Source organism: Pseudophryne corroboree, chromosome 6 (genome assembly GCF_028390025.1).
Source record: "Pseudophryne corroboree isolate aPseCor3 chromosome 6, aPseCor3.hap2, whole genome shotgun sequence".
Lineage (NCBI taxonomy): Eukaryota > Metazoa > Chordata > Amphibia > Anura > Myobatrachidae > Pseudophryne > Pseudophryne corroboree.
Window position 1 is genome coordinate 147,796,608 of NC_086449.1, and position 16,915 is coordinate 147,813,522.

General features: G+C 47.4%; 1 protein-coding gene across 6 annotated transcripts in view; it reads left to right on the forward strand.

The window, feature by feature from the left end:
• Positions 1-14,914, forward strand: part of FAM178B (family with sequence similarity 178 member B) — a 1,338,131-nt gene extending 1,323,217 nt beyond the window's left edge. For 5 of the 6 annotated variants that reach the window (XM_063931993.1, XM_063931991.1, XM_063931990.1 and 2 more), the window contains one exon: positions 14,712-14,914. In XM_063931993.1, coding sequence (XP_063788063.1) covers positions 14,712-14,798 — 87 coding nt within the window. In that variant the 3' untranslated portion in view covers positions 14,799-14,914. Of the gene's footprint in view, positions 1-9,718; positions 9,788-14,711 lie in introns of all 6 variants that reach the window. The other variant, XM_063931988.1, reaches the window with a different exon arrangement.
• Positions 14,915-16,915: the final 2,001 nt, after the last annotated feature.

Here is a 16,915-nt window from a genome sequence, read left to right on the forward strand (position 1 = left end):
TGTATATGGTATAGTATACCTTGGCTGCATGAAACAAGGAGAGAAATTCCATTATCATTAAAATGTGCATAGCTGCAGAATGAGTGCTTTCATGCCATGGTACTGTTTTCAGGTATCACAAAAGACAATTTAAACTGCAGTTGTAATACTGGAAAGCAATTAACTAAAATATCTGAAACAAGACATTCCCCTTTATCCTATTACACCCCCGAATTAGATTGGCAGTCTAGAGATGCCACTGCTCTAGAATGCTGGGGTTGGGCACAGGGAGGGTTAGCCAAGATGATGGAAACTGCTTTCAGATGAAAGAAAGTATTCGGTGCATGTATACCCCAGATAGCTGAGAACCAACTGCACAAGAGTAAAAACACATATATAGAAGTACTGCACTTGTACATTAGAAATGACAATCAATCACAGCTAAAACACCCTGCCAAGTTTAAGTTGTATGTACTTGAGTTTATGTATTAATAAATGGAGGTCATGGCCCCTTTTTTTTCATCTTTTAGAGAAAATAGTCTACATAGTATATGTAGGTAAGTGTGGGGAAAGAGTAAGGGGCCTATTTATTTATTTCAGAGAGTTCTTTCCACTGATAAATAACAATGTCTCATTGTACCTCTGATTTATCGGACGTATGTAGCAATGCTTGCTTGCTGGGACAGCACTTCCGAAAAAAGTATTTTGAAAAGTAATTTACCTCTAACTTAACACAGCGGCAAAGGGCTTCACTTCTACCCACTAATGGTAAAGCTCCATGTCGCTGGAGATTTACCAATGGGAAATTTTAGCGTGCTGGCTACCAGGGCAATGTTGTGTAATTTTATACCTAGAGGTATAAAGTGATGGCGGCATATGCCATTAACTATGTAAGCATGTAAGAAATCAGTAACGTCTCCGGCATTGGGTTTATAATAAATAACCCTGATCTTAAAATTACCCGTGTTCTGGAGAAAATTGACGGGATACATACTATTTACCGATGGCCGAGATCATGGCTGTCATGATACTGACAGCGGGATCCCGGCTATCAGTATGCCGGCAGCGGGGCGAGCGCTAGAAAGCCCTTGCGGGCACGGTGGCTTGCTGCGCTGACCACGCAATCTTATTCTCCCTCTATTGGGCATTGTGTCTCCTGATCGTCGCCCCCAGGGGGTGTATCTTCCAATTGGCCAGGATGGCACTTGCCAGGGGTGCTGGCCAAGGAGGGGGCGCCAGGGGGTAGAATGACATAGTAGTTCTTAATACATTCCCTTAGCAGTGCTCATCCACTGCCGGACTCTCAGAAGCGTATTGCACTCTGGCACTCTCTGTGGCTACAGTCACAATGATGGTGAATATAGCCGGGGAGTGGTGCACTTCCAATTATGGGGAGGGGCAAGGCTCTTCCTCATCCGCTCCCCTTCTCATTCATCCCACGCGGTCTGTCACTGAACACCAGCCACTACAATCAGCACCAGTCAGCAGTGCAGCGTGAGCATACCTGTACATTTTCTGCGGTACCATAGCTGTACTGCATGGTCTATCCTGGCAGTCTGGATCACAGATTACAAAGAGCTCTGTATGGTGAGGTGTCTAGACCAGTGACTGCCTGTCTAGCTGTGTTGAGACTACAAGTCCCAGCACACCTTGTCAACTGGATTTGCTTAGACATGTACTGCCATCACACCTAGAGAGGGTTTTTTAACTGTATGTATGTGTGCATACAGTATATCCCCTCGGTGTTCCTGTCCGCACCCTCCTTGTAATTACCCCTCAGTGTTCCTGCCTGCACCATCCCTGTAACTGCCCCCTCAGTGACCCTGCCCATACACTCCTGTCATTTCCTCTGTGTCCCTGCCTACACCCTTCCCATAATTCCCCCTCAGTGTCCCTGCCCACACCCTTCCCATAATTCCTCCTCAGTATCTCTGGCCGCACCCTCCCCGTAATTCCCTCTCAGTGTCCCTGACCTCAGCCTATCTGTAACTCCCCCCTCTGTGTCCCTGGGTGGGGGAGGTGGAGGGCGCTCAGACCCCTAGATACACCCCTGCCCCCCCCCCCCCCACCACCTCCACCTATATAGGAACTTGATATAGTTGTGTGCTTTTAGCCTATTACTGTAACTTGTAATTAATTTCACTGTATTTTAATCTCTCTTGATATGGTGTCATACTTTGTATCTATTCATGTCTCTCTCTGGGTGTTTGGGCCCTGCTAAATGAGCTCAGGCACTAAATGTAACATACAACAAACTAATGATGTGAATGTTTAATTCACTGCATATGAAAACGCTGCCAACTGCATTGTGTGCTGGAAGACATTCCCTCTGTTAATGAGGTACTCTGGAACGATAAACCACACCATTGGAATTGGGAGGCATTTCATGCAGATAATGTGAAATTAATTAGTAAACATACCTGTCAGTGACTGCTAGGTTGTCATGGGGTCCTTCTCATCGCCCACATAACAGAAAGTCTTCTATACATGAAAGCTAGAGTTTAGAGCTAAGCAGTCTGTCAGCCGCCGCACTAATGATCCCTGTAGACATGCTTGCTGTTTAATTAATAAAGCTAATTAGACCATTTGCATTCATTTGTTTTGCTCTCACTTAGCAGATCCTTTATATCATGTCTTTCTGGTGTTGAAGTTGTCAGGGTGCGTAGCAGGTGGTCTCTCACATGTAACCCACTCTCTGGCAGGGTAGTCTCTCTGCGGAGTACTCTGATCTGCAGAGCCTTCAGACAGTCTGACACTTACCGCTGAACACATCGCCATACCAGAGAATAACAATGCCTGTGTGCCATAGGAAAGAGCATATGGGGTAATAGAAAGAGTGAAGAGATGAGCCTAAATAACATTGGGGGTAATTCCAAGTTCCAAGTTGATCGCAGCAGGATTTTTGATAGCAATTGGGCAAAACCCTGTGCACTGCAGGGGAGGCAGATATAACATGTGCAGAGAGAGAAAGATTTGGGTGTGGTGTGTTTAATCTGAAATCTAAATTGCAGTGTAAAAATAAAGCAGCCAGTATTTACCCTGCACAGAAACAAAATAACCCACCCAAATCTAACTCTCTCTGCACGTTATATCTGCCTCCCCTGCAGTGCACATGGTTTTGCCCAATTGCTATCAAAAATCCTGCTGCAATCAACTTGGAATTACCCCCATTGTTAGCCCTGCGAGATAGATTTGTAGTAATTCCCAGATATGTAGCAAATAAGCAAATATTCACATCAATGGAAATTGTGTGTATGTGTGGGGGGGTGGAACATATATTGGACTCGCCTTACAGTGGATATGTTAAAGGCACATGGAACGCAATCCTCCTATTGTTAACATCTTCATATGGAAGGTAATGAAAGGAATATTTATTTAAATAAAGCATGTTTTTCTAATGGAAAATGTTTGGATAGATTTTTTTTATCACAAAGTGGATCTGAAAGCACAAGAGTAGTTAGGGGAAGTAGTGAGTGAAGTCTTGCTGATCTCAGCCACTACATCTCTGGCAATATTTTAATATTATATTGCAGCAAAAACAGATTTTCTTCTGCTACTATATGTAGAGTAATAAAAAGGGGTCAAAGCAAGGTATTTATCAAAGCTTGGAGAGAGATAAAATTGTGGGAGATAAAGTACCAGCCGATCAGCTTTTGCTTTAAGCCTGATTTGTCTTTTCTGGCTGAATGGGAACGGCATATCGCTCATTGTGTATGCCCGATTTGCGGGTGCCCATGGTTACTAGCGACGTTGCCCGGCCAGCCCTACTGCACAGCCAACCGGGCGATAACGCTGTGTAATGATATCAGCATGTACAATGAAAGAAGGAGCGATATGTCACTCTGGAGTACACATCGTCTTAGTGTGTACCCAGAATTATTTGGTACAGGCTGTATTTGAAAAATGACACTTAGGATCTGATTAATTGGTACAATTTTATCTCCTTTCAAGCTTTCTATAATACCCTTTTCTCTGACGTCCTAGTGGATGCTGGGAACTCCGTAAGGACCATGGGGAATAGACGGCTCCGCAGGAGACTGGGCACATCTAAAGAAAGAATTAGGACTATCTGGTGTGCACTGGCTCCTCCCCCTATGACCCTCCTCCAAGCCTCAGTTAGATTTCTGTGCCCGGCTGAGCTGGATGCACACTAGGGGCTCTCCTGAGCTCCTAGAAAGAAAGTATAATTTAGGTTTTTTATTTTACAGTGAGACCTGCTGGCAACAGGCTCACTGCACAGAGGGACTAAGGGGAGAAGAAGCGAACCTACCTAAGTGGTGGTAGCTTGGGCTTCTTAGGCTACTGGACACCATTAGCTCCAGAGGGATCGCACACAGGACCCGACCTCGTCGTCCGTTCCCGGAGCCGCGCCGCCGTCCCCCTTACAGAGCCAGAAGCAAGAAGGTCCGGAAAATCGGCGGCTGAAGACTTCTGTCTTCTCCAAGGTAGCGCACAGCACTGCAGCTGTGCGCCATTGCTCCTCATGCACGCCACACACTGCGGTCACTGATGGGTGCAGGGCGCTGGGGGGGGGGGGCGCCCTGAGCAGCAATAAATAACACCTTGGCTGGCAAACTGACACCATATATAGCCCCAGAGGCTATATAGGTGTATATTAACCCCTGCCAGAAATCTTAAAATTGCGGGAGAAAGCCCGCCGAAAAAGGGGCGGAGCCATCTCCCACAGCACACTGGCGCCATTTTCCCTCACAGCTCCGCTGGAAGGATCACTCCCTGGCTCTCCCCTGCAGTCCTGCACTACAGAAAGGGTAAAAAAGAGAGGGGGGGCACAAATTTAGGCGCAGTATAATATATATGCAGCTATAAGGGGAAAACACACTTTATAGGTGATATCCCTGTGGCATATAGCGCTCTGGTGTGTGCTGGCATACTCTCCCTCTGTCTCCCCAAAGGGCTTTGTGGGGTCCTGTCCTCTGTCAGAGCATTCCCTGTGTGTGTGCTGTGTGTCGGTACCGCTGTGTCGACATGTATGATGAGGAAAATTATGTGGAGGCAGAGCAAATGCCTGTAAGTGTGTTGTCACCCCCTGAAGGGTCGACACCTGTGTGGATGGACTTATGGAAGGAATTACGTGACAGTGTCAGCTCCTTACATAAAAGGTTTGACGACATAGGACAGCCGGCTACTCAGCTTGTGACTGTTCCAGCGTCTCAAATGTCATCAGGGGCTTTAAAACGCCCGCTACCTCAGATGGCAGACACAGATGTCGACACGGATACCGACTCCAGTGTCGACGACGATGAGACTAATGTACCCTCCAATAGGTCCACCCGTTACATGATTGAGGCAATGAAAAATGTATTACACATTTCTGATAGTACCCCAGGTACCACAAAAAAAAGGGTATTATGTTCGGTGAGAAAAAACTCCCAGTAGTTTTTCCTGCATCTGAGGAATTAAATGAGGTGTGTGCGGAAGCCTAGACTTCCCCCGATAAGAAATTGATAATTTCTAAACGGTTATTGGCAGCGTACCCTTTCCCGCCAGAGGATAGGTCACGTTGGGAAACATCCCCTAGGGTAGATAAAGCGCTTACACGTTTATCAAAACAGGTGGCACTACCGTCTCCGGATACGGCCGCCCTAAAGGATCCTGCCGATAGAAAGCAGGAAGCTACCCTAAAAGCTATATATACACACGGGCATTATATTGCGACCAGCGATTGCATCAGCATGGATGTGCAGTGCTGCTGCCGCGTGGTCAGATTCCCTGTTGGATAATATTGAAACCCTGGATAGGGACAACATTTTGCTGACAGTAGAGCATATAAAAGACGCTGTCTTATACATGCGTGATGCACAGAGGGATATTTGCCGGCTGGCATCAAAAATAAGTGCAATGTCCATTGCCGCCAGAAGGGGGTTATGGACTCAGCAGTGGTCAGGTGATGCCGATTCAAAAAGGCACATGGAAGTTTTGCCTTATAAGGGGGTGGAACTGTTTGGGGATGGTCTTTCAGACCTCGTTTCCACAGCTACGGCTGGGAAATCGACATTTTTGCCACAAGCTACCCCACAGCAAAAGAAAGCACCGTATAATCAAGTACAGTCCTTTCGGCCCCAAAAACACAAGAGGGCTCGAGGCGCGTCCTTTCTGCCGAGAGGCAAAGGTAGAGGGAAAAAGCTGCAGCATACAGCCAGTTCCCAAGAGCAAAAGTCCTCCCCCGCGTCCGGTAAGTCCACAGCATGACGCTGGGGCTTCACAGGCGGACCCGGGTACGGTGGGGGCCCGTCTCAGAAATTTCAGCACACAGTGGGCTCTCTCACAGGTGGATCCCTGGACCCTTCAAGTAGTATCTCAGGGGTACAGGCTGGAATTCGAGACGTTCCCCCCCCCCCCCCCCCCCCCCGCCGTTTTCTAAAATCTGCCTTACCAGCAACTCCCTCTGCCAGGGAGGCAGTGTTGGTGGCTATCCAAAAACTGTATTCACAGCAAGTGATTGTCAAGGTACCCCTCCTTCAGTAAGGAAAGGGTTACTATTCCACAATGTTTGTGGTACCGAAACCGGACGGTTCGGTGAGACCCATCTTAAATTTAAAAGCCTTGAACATTTATATCAAAAGGTTCAAGTTCAAGATGGAATCGCTCAGGGCGGTTATTGCGAGCCTGGACGAGGGGGATTACATGGTCTCCCTGGACATCAAGGATGCGTACCTACATGTCCCTATTTACCCCCCTCACCAGGAGTACCTCAGATTTGTGGTACAGGACTGTCACTATCAGTTCCAGACGCTGCCGTTTGGGTTATCCACGGCACCGAGGGTCTTTAGCAAGGTAATGGCCGAAATGATGATACTCCTTCGCAAGAAGGGAGTTTTAATTATCCCGTACTTGGACGATCTCCTGATAAAGGCGAGGTCCAAAGAACAGTTGGTAGTGGGGGTAGCACTTTCTCGGGAAGTGCTACAACAGCACGGCTGGATTCTCAATATTCCAAAGTCACAGCTGGTCCCGACGACACGTCTTCTGTTCCTGGGAATGATTCTGGACACAGACCAGAAAAAAGTGTTTCTTCCAGTGGAAAAAGCCGAGGAGTTGTCATCTCTAGTCAGAGACCTTCTAAAACCGGGACAGGTGTCGGTACATCAATGCACACGAGTCCTGGGAAAAATGGTAGCTTCGTACGAAGCAATTCCATTTGGAAGGTTCCACGCAAGGACTTTCCAGTGGGACCTGTTGGACAAATGGTCCGGATCCCATCTCCAGATGCAACAGCGGATAACCCTGTCGGCAAGGACCAGGGTGTTGCTGCTGTGGTGGCTGCAGAGGGCTCATCTACTAGAGGGTCGCAGATTCAGAATACAGGACTGGGTCCTGGTGACCACGGATGCCAGCCTTCGGGGCTGGGGGGCAGTCACACAGGTAAGAAATTTCCAAGGACTGTGGTCAGATCAGGAGATTTCGCTTCACATAAATATTCTGGAGCTAAGGGCCATCTACAATGCCCTAAGCCAAGCAAGGCCCCTGCTTCAGAACCAGTCGGTACTGATCCAATCAGACAACATCACGGCGGTCGCCCATGTAAACAGACAGGGCGGCACAAGAAGCAGGAGGGCAATGGCAGAAGCCACAAGGATTCTCCGATGGGCGGAAAATCATGTGTTAGCACTGACAGCAGTGTTCATTCCGGGAGTGGACAACTGGGAAGCAGACTTCCTCAGCAGGCACGACCTCCACCCGGGAGAATGGGGACTTCATCCAGAAGTCTTCCAAATGCTGGTAAACCGGTGGGAAAGACCACAGGTGGACATGATGGCGTCCCGCCTCAACAAAAAGCTAAAAAGATATTGCGCCAGGTCAAGGGACCCTCAGGCGATCGCTGTGGACGCTCTAGTAACACCGTGGGTGTACCAGTCGGTTTATGTGTTTCCTCCTCTGCCTCTCATTCCCAAGGTACTGAGAATAATACGAAGGCGAGGAGTGAAAACTATACTCGTGGTTCCAGATTGGCCAAGAAGAGCTTGGTACCCGGAACTTCAAGAGATGCTTTCAGAGGACCCTTGGCCTCTGCCGCTCAGACAGGACCTGCTGCAGCAGGGGCCCTGTCTGTTCCAAGACTTACCGCGGCTGCGTTTGACGGCATGGCGGTTGAACACCGGATCCTGAAGGAAAAGGGTATTCCGGAGGAAGTCATTCCTACCCTGATCAAAGCCAGGAAGGATGTCACCGCAAACCATTATCACCGCATTTGGCGAAAATATGTTGCTTGGTGTGAGGCCAGGAAGGCCCCAACGGAGGAATTTCAACTGGGTCGATTCCTGCATTTCCTGCAAACGTTGGGCCTCAAATTGGGGTCCATTAAGGTCCAGATTTCGGCCCTGTCGATTTTCTTCCAGAAAGAACTGGCTTCCCTGCCTGAAGTTCAGACTTTTGTCAAGGGAGTTCTGCATATTCAGCCTCCTTTTGTGCCCCCAGTGGCACCTTGGGATCTCAATGTGGTTTTGGAGTTCCTGCAATCACATTGGTTTGAACCACTTAAGACTGTGGATTTGAAATATCTCACGTGGAAAGTGGTCATGCTGTTGCCCTGGCTTCGGCCAGGCGTGTGTCAGAATTGGCGGCTTTGTCCTATAAAAGCCCTTATCTGATTTTCCATATGGATAGGGCAGAATTGAGGACTCGTCCTCAGTTTCTCCCGAAGGTGGTATCAGCGTTTCACTTGAACCAGCCTATTGTGGTGCCTGCGGCTACTGGGAACTTGGAGGATTCCAAGTTACTGGACGTAGTCAGGGCCCTGAAAATTTATGTTTCCAGGACGGCTGGAGTCAGGAAAACTGACTCGCTGTTTATCCTGTATGCATCCAACAAACTGGGTGCTCCTGCTTCTAAGCAGACTATTGCACGCTGGATTTGTAGCACTATTCAGCTGGCGCATTCTGCGGTAGGACTACCGCAGCCTAAATCTGTAAAAGCCCATTCCACAAGGAAGGTGGGCTCATCTTGGGCGGCTGCCCGGGGGGTCTCGGCTTTACAACTTTGCCGAGCTGCTACTTGGTCAGGGGCAAACACGTTTGCAAAATTCTACAAATTTGATACCCTGGCTGAGGAGGACCTGGAGTTCTCTCATTCGGTGTTGCAGAGTCGTCCGCACTCTCCCGCCCGTTTGGGAGCTTTGGTATAATCCCCATGGTCCTTACGGAGTTCCCAGCATCCACTAGGACGTCAGAGAAAATAAGAATTTACTCACCGGTAATTCTATTTCTCGTAGTCCGTAGTGGATGCTGGGCGCCCATCCCAAGTGCGGATTGTCTGCAATACTTGTAAATAGTTATTGTTACACAAATCGGGTTATTATTGCGAGCCATCTGTTCAGAGGCTCCTTTTGTTATCATACTGTTAACCGGGGTTCCTATCACGAGTTATACGGTGTGATTGGTGTGGCTGGTATGAGTCTTACCCGGGATTCAAAATCCTTCCTTATTGTGTCAGCTCTTCCGGGCACAGTGTCCTAACTGAGGCTTGGAGGAGGGTCATAGGGGGAGGAGCCAGTGCACACCAGATAGTCCTAATTCTTTCTTTAGATGTGCCCAGTCTCCTGCGGAGCCGTCTATTCCCCATGGTCCTTACGGAGTTCCCAGCATCCACTACGGACTACGAGAAATAGAATTACCGGTGAGTAAATTCTTATTTTATTATTGGTATTTCTCAATAATTGCATTTGTTGCCCTTTATGCTGTCACTTGAAACTACGGTTGTGGTCATCTGTCTGGATATTCAGGTTTCGGTGGATAACTGTTAAGGATACAGTGGACATACAGGCCAATGACAGGAAAATGGTGCAATTGTGGTAAGTGACATTTTTTCCTGCATAAAAGACAAGTGTCTCACTGCTCCAAACCCTGAATACTGGTGTAACCTGTATTGGCAAGAGCTGCAATTGGGCTGGCAACAACCCGTTTCACTTCTCTAAGCCTGCACAGTGTTAGAGCTAGAACTGCCAAAAGTGTATCCTCCCTGCTGTAAATCCTGAACAGTGGTGCCTCATCAGTACTGGCAGGAGCTGGACTGGACTGACACGTCTCACTGCTGAAAGTGCTTTGTATCCACAGCAGTGCTGTAAGAGCTAGAATGGCACGGAGTATAATTATTTCCATTGCTGTAAGCCATGACCGCTGCTTTATCCACAGCACTGGTAGGAAAGGGAGAACTTACCCAGACTGGCGCGTCCTGACCAACACTAATGCAGGTTGAGTATCCCATATCCAAATATTCCGAAATACGGAATATTCCGAAATACGGACTTTTTTTGAGTGAGAGTGAGATAGTGAAACCTTTGTTTTCTGATGGCTCAATGTACACAAACTTTATTTAATACACAAAGTTATTACAAATATTGTATTAAATGACCTTCAGGCTGTGTGTATAAGGTGTATATGAAACATAAATGAATTGTACATACATGATATAACATTATGGTATGCAATTATTCCAAAATACGGAAAAATCCCATATCCAAAATACCTCTGGTCCCAAGCATTTTGGATAAGGGAGACTCAACTTGTATAGGAGAAGCACAGGGATACATGTTGCAGTATGCCTGGTGTCCATTGTTGCCGTCCTTGTTCTGGCTGTAAATACCCTGTATGTTGGAAACTAAGGGCCTAATTTAGACCTGATCGCAAAAGCAAAATCTTTCTCTAATGGGCAAAACCATGTGCACTGCAGGTGTGGCAGATATAACATGTGCAGAGAGAGAGTTAGATTTGGGCGGGGGGTTTTTTGTTTCTGTGCAGGGTAAATACTGGCTGCTTTATTTTTACACTGCAATTTAGATTTCAGTTTGAACACACCCCACCCAAATCTAACTCTCTCTGCACATGTTACATCTGCCCCACCTGCACTGCAGCATGGTTTTGACCATTAGATAAAAAATGTTGCTGTTGCGATCAGGTCTGAATCCGGCCCTAATTCCACAGGCTCAGTTTTCTCCCCAATAAATCAGTAGTCACAGCCACATTATACCTGCCTATATGGCAATGTACTCTGTATATTCATCATCAGCACCCTTCACCTCAGTAATATGAATGTAAGCACCAAATCCCGCGGTGTTCTGCCACCCTGATACTTATGTCAGTGTCGTCTGCTGCTGTAGCTATGTAAATTTACCCTGTACTTGTCCTATATTGTCTTCAGCTGTAAGTCACTATTTTCCTGTTTTCATTCTTCATTTATTTACTCTGTAATTGGGCACTGCATATTTCCTGTGGCAACATATAAGTAAAGGAGAATAATAATAATCATAATATGTATATGTCAGAGTTTAAATATAGCGTATAACTATGTGATACCAGACGTACAGCTTGTCCTGGGTTATGGATGAATGGGTCAACATGGATTATGTTGACAGTGAATAAGTCGACCACTATTGGTCGATATTGACATGGTAGACACATGGAAAATGTCAACACATTAAAATGGTCGACACATGAAAAGGTCGACATGACATTTTAACCTTTTTTGAGTCTTTTTTTGCGTACCATGATCAGGAACCCCAATTAGTGCATCGCTACGCTACTGCTGCGCTCGGCCCAGGTTACTATCCCCATTCGTAGTCCACGTGGAAGGTAAGGTAATGACCTTTCCATGTGTCTACCTGTCCCGTGTCGACCATTTCAATTTGTCAACTTTTCCCTGTGTCGACCAATAGTGGTCAACCTATTGACTGTCCACCTAATACATGTTGACCTACCATCCGGATTCCCTTGTCCTGTATGCAGCCAGTCATGTTACACTGTTTATACATATTTGCATGCATTGTGAGAAGCCACAGACCTCTGTGAATATACCCCTGAGTGACAGCTCTGACTGTATATCATACTGTTGCTGACTCTGCTGCTTACTGACGTCTTGTTACATTAGGGCTGAGCTGGGAGCAAAGCAATAAAAGCCAGTAACTACACCTGGGCATAGCCATGCTGCCCTGCAGGGGGGCAGATGTAAAGGGTGCAGAGTAGTTAGATGTGAGAGCGGTGTCACCGTCCTAACTCAAATAGATTTTCTGGCAGCTGTGCAAACATTTCTGCAATCTCTTACAGAGCATGTGTTACACAGGGGGTGCGTACTAAGGTGGGGCTGTGATCGGGACAGACGTATCAGAAATGGCCCAGAAAAGTGATGGACGTTCCTGTGCAAAAAGTGTCCACCTCCCGGTCGCGTAATTGGAGTGTTGCGTACATGTCAGTAAGAGTTGTTACAGCCATAGAAGGCCAGTGTCAGATGGAGAGCTGATGGTGGTGTTACAGCGTGCAGAGACGCTGACAATGGGCATCTCAGTCCTTGTACAGTCAGGCACACGCTTGTACACAAGGCCTTTCCTATAGGGGTAATTCAGAGTTGATTGGAGCAGCAAAATTGTTAGCAGTTGGGCAAAACCATGGGGGTCATTCCGAGTTGATCGCACGGTGCCGTTGTTCGCTGCGTAGCGATCAGTGAAAAAAATGGCTAATCTGCGTATGCACCGCAATGCGCACATGCGTCGTACGGGTACGAAGTCCATTCTGGTTTTGCACAGGTTCTAGCGACGCTTTCAGTCGCACAGCCGATCGCAAGGAGATTGACAGGAAGAGGGCGTTTATGGGTGTCAACTGACCGTTTCCTGGGAGTGTTTGGAAAAACGCAGGCGTGGCCAGGCGTTTGCTGGGCGGGTATCTGACATCATTACTGTGTCACTCGTCGCAGCAATCATCGCACAGGATAAGTAACTACAGGGCTGGTCTGCTCTTTGCACAAAATGTGTTTGCATGAGGCGTTCGCACTCATGCAAAGCGAAAATGCACGGCTGCTAAAAACTGCAAGCGAGCGATCAACTCGGAATGACCCCCCCCATGTGCACTGCAGGGGGACAGATATAACGTGCAGAGAGAGTTAGATTTGGGTGGGGTGTGTTCAAACTGAAATCTAAATTGCAGTGTAAAAATAAAGCAGCCAGTATTTACCCTCCACAGAAACAATATAGCCCACCCAAATCTAACTCTCTCTGCACGTGTTATATCTGCCCCCCTCTCTCCCCTCCCCCCCCCCCCCTTCACTGCATTTGGTTTTGCCCAACTGCTAACAAATTTGCTGCTGCGATCAACTCTGAATTACCCCCAATGTGCGGATATGGCTTTTCCTGCCTATTTAGAAGCGGAGTCTCAGCCGGAAGGCAAGAGGCAGTCCGGATGGATCTTGCGGATTTCAGCAAGCTGCGCACGTGCTAAAGAAAGACGTCATCAACTGTGCTTGCGCCTAATTAGACTTCAGGTCACGGATGGAGTATGCTGGTGCTACAGATTATTCTGCTTATTTAGTATGGATCCAGCGTTTTCTGTATATGGGCCCTCATTCCGAGCTGTTCGCTCGTTCTTTTTCATCGCATCGCAGTGAAAATCCGCTTAGTACGCATGCGCAAAGTTCGCACTGCGACTGCGCCAAGTAACTTTACTATGAAGAAAGTATTTTTACTCACGGCTTTTTCTTCGCTCCGGCGATCGTAATGTGATTGACAGGAAATGGGTGTTACTGGGCGGAAACACGGCGTTTCAGGGGCGTGTGGCTGAAAACGCTACCGTTTCCGGAAAAAACGCAGGAGTGGCCGGAGAAACGGTGGGAGTGCCTGGGCGAACGCTGGGTGTGTTTGTGACGTCAACCAGGAACGACAAGCACTGAACTGATCGCACAGGCAGAGTAAGTCTGGAGCTACTCTGAAACTGCTAAGTAGTTAGTAATCGCAATATTGCGAATACATCGTTCGCAATTTTAAGAAGCTAAGATTCACTCCCAGTAGGCGGCGGCTTAGCGTGTGTAACTCTGCTAAATTCGCCTTGCGACCGATCAACTCGGAATGAGGGCCATAGTGTTTACTATGAATCTGACTCTTTTTTGTTTTTTGTAGTAGGGCAGTTATGAATTTAGGGGGTCATTCCGAGTTGTTCGCTCGCAAGCTGCTTTTAGCAGCTTTGCACACGCTAAGCCGCCGCCTACTGGGAGTGAATCTTAGCTTATCAAAATTGCGAACGAAAGATTCGCAAAATAGCGAATAGACACTTCTTAGCAGTTTCTGAGTAGCTCCACACTTACTCGGCATCTGCGATCAGTTCAGTGTTTGTCGTTCCTGGTTTGACGTCACAAACACACCCAGCGTTCGCCCAGACACTCCTCCGTTTCTCCAGCCACTCCCGCGTTTTTCCCAGAAACGGTAGCGTTTTTTCACACACTCCCAGAAAACGGCCAGTTTCCGCCCAGAAACACCCACTTCCTGTCAATCACATTATGATCACCAGAACGAAGAAAAAACCTCGTAATGCCGTGAGTAAAATACCTAACTGCATAGCAAATTTACTTGGCGCAGTCGCACTGCGGACATTGCGCATGCGCATTAGCGACTAATCGCTCTGTTGCGATAAAAAAATACTGAGCGAACAATTTGGAATGACCCCCTTAGTGTGGAACCAGCCTTTTCTATATAATTAGTCTGGGTCTGGATTTTTCTATATAGAGTGGAATAGTTCCAGCTCTTACCATTCTCATCTGTAATAAGTATAGTAATGGGCTAAGCTGGCATGTCACCTTTTTACCAATCAAACTGCAGTAATACGTGTCTAGGCTGATATATTCTACATTTTATAAAAACATAGAAAGAATGAAGGCTGGTGACGGTGGGATGTGCGCACTTTTATAACTAACTCATGCTTAAAGAACCTAAATTCAGAGACAGCCTGTTTGTTTTCCAGAAGAGATACGGCAGCTGGTGGGACCCCTGCATGGACGTAGATGCCTCTAGTAGGGAAGATGGTGGCGGTGAGGAAATCGCTGCATAACAATCGCTGTCTGGATCATCAGTCACAGGAAGAAGATTGATAGCAGATTGAGCAGCCTCCGTTTTCTAAACAATATGCACAAGATTTCTTAACAACAAATAAATATCTTCCAAGTGGCTCTGACGTCTTCTGACATCTCGGTGCTAGTTTCTCAGGAACACAATGTGAAACTTTGGCAAATATTCCAGCTGCATTTACAATGCTGATGCCATTAGCCCACATTTTATATAGTCTAAGGGTTTATTACTTGAGATGTACTTTATAATGACTGGCATTAGTACCATTGTGTACTGAGCCTCAAAACCATTCAGCATAAAACCTTTTTTTATTTATTTTTTATTTTGGGGGGGGGGGGGGGGGGGGGTTATCCTAGCTGTCACCTGTGAGCACATGCAAGTGGACACCCCCATTCCACCTTTGGAAATTTTTTAGGCTGTCACTTGTAGGCTTGTTCCTGCTTACATTACTTTGGTAGCACCCACTTACTCTTGATGTCATTTGTATATATTAATGTCATTGGTTAATGCAGTGGTTCTCAAACTGTGCCGTGGCACCCTAGGATGCTTCGGGGCACTTGCAGGGGTGCCTTGGATTGGTAGTCAATGTAATAGGCAAAACCAGTGCTGGTGGCTGCCAATCGCAACATATGTGGACAAACAGAAGCAGATTCTGTCCCTCACCACCAGGGCCGGTTCTGGGGCTCTGTGCGCCCCGGGCAGCATTAGGGGGCGTGGCTTCGTACAGGGGGCGTGGTCATTTACGCCCCCTGTACAGACTGAAATGATGTGCGGTGCGTGATGACGTCATCGCGCACCGCACAGCAAAGGTCCTCTCCACGAAGGGAAACTAGACTCGTCTTCGTGGAGAGGACCTTTGCTGTGCGGTGCGCGATGACGTCATCGCGCACCTCACAGTAAAGGACCTCTCCACGAAGGGAAACTAGACGCGTACGCGTCTAGTTTCCCTTCACAGCGGCAACGGGGGGGGGGGGCAGCGACCAGCGGCGGGGGGCACACAGCAGCAGCGGATCTTGCCCTGGTGCGGCGCCCTCCGGATGTCGCCCTGCGCCCTCCGGAAGGCGGCGCCCCGGGCAAAAGTCCTGCTTGCCCGTGGCAAGATCCGCTACTGCTCACCACACAAGTGAACCTAAGGATGACATACTGTACAAGTACAATTTACTTAATTTAATATTTTTGTATAGATTCCTCAATGTGAAAGTTTCGGCTCAGGGGTGCCGTGAAAACAGCCTGATACTCTAGGGCATTGACGTGCGGTGGGGTGAGGCAGAGCCTTTCCTGTCATACTAACGTGTTCCAGAGTTTTGACTGTATAAAGTATATGAAAAATACAAAGAATATGTTTGAAATATCTTCTTTGCATTATTCTAATAATTTTTATAGCCAAATCTATGGAGTAAAAAGTCTATGGCAGGTGAGGCAGTGCCTCACCTGTGTATCCTTTCCACACATCTCTGAACCAAACTCACCAAATTTCCAGGAGTTTATACTGCTGCACCTGTGTATAATGCCCACATGTACGCTTTGGCTCATATATTGCATGTAAATCTGTCTCTGGTGCTAGCCAGTGCTTCCTGAGCTATTTAGCTCACCGCACGTCCCTGCTCTAGGGTACCGTGATTCAAAAAAAATTGGGAACTACTGGGTTAATGAGCACATACTGTATAAATGTCTCATATCCAATCAAAATGGCACAAAAGAAGCAATGGGGGTGATTCAGACCTGATCGCTGCTGTGCGTTTTCCCACAGCGGGCGATCAATAGACTGTGCATGCGTATGCACTGCAATGCGCAAGCACATCGGCCAACAACAAAGGGCATCACCGGTTAACGACAGGATGGTGCGAAAACTCCAATTGCACGGGAGTTCGCAAGGTGATTGACAGGAAGAATCAGTTTTTGGGTGGTTACTGACAGTTTACTGGAACTGTCCGATAATTTGCAGGCATTCTCAAGCGTTTTAAGGGAGGGTATGTGACATTAGCTCCGGCCCCTATCAGTCTGTTCTCATCGCACTGTAGGAGTAAGTCCTGGGCTGCGCACAGACTGCACACACTGGATTTTTGCAGCTCGGTGTACAAATGCAATCGCACACTTGCA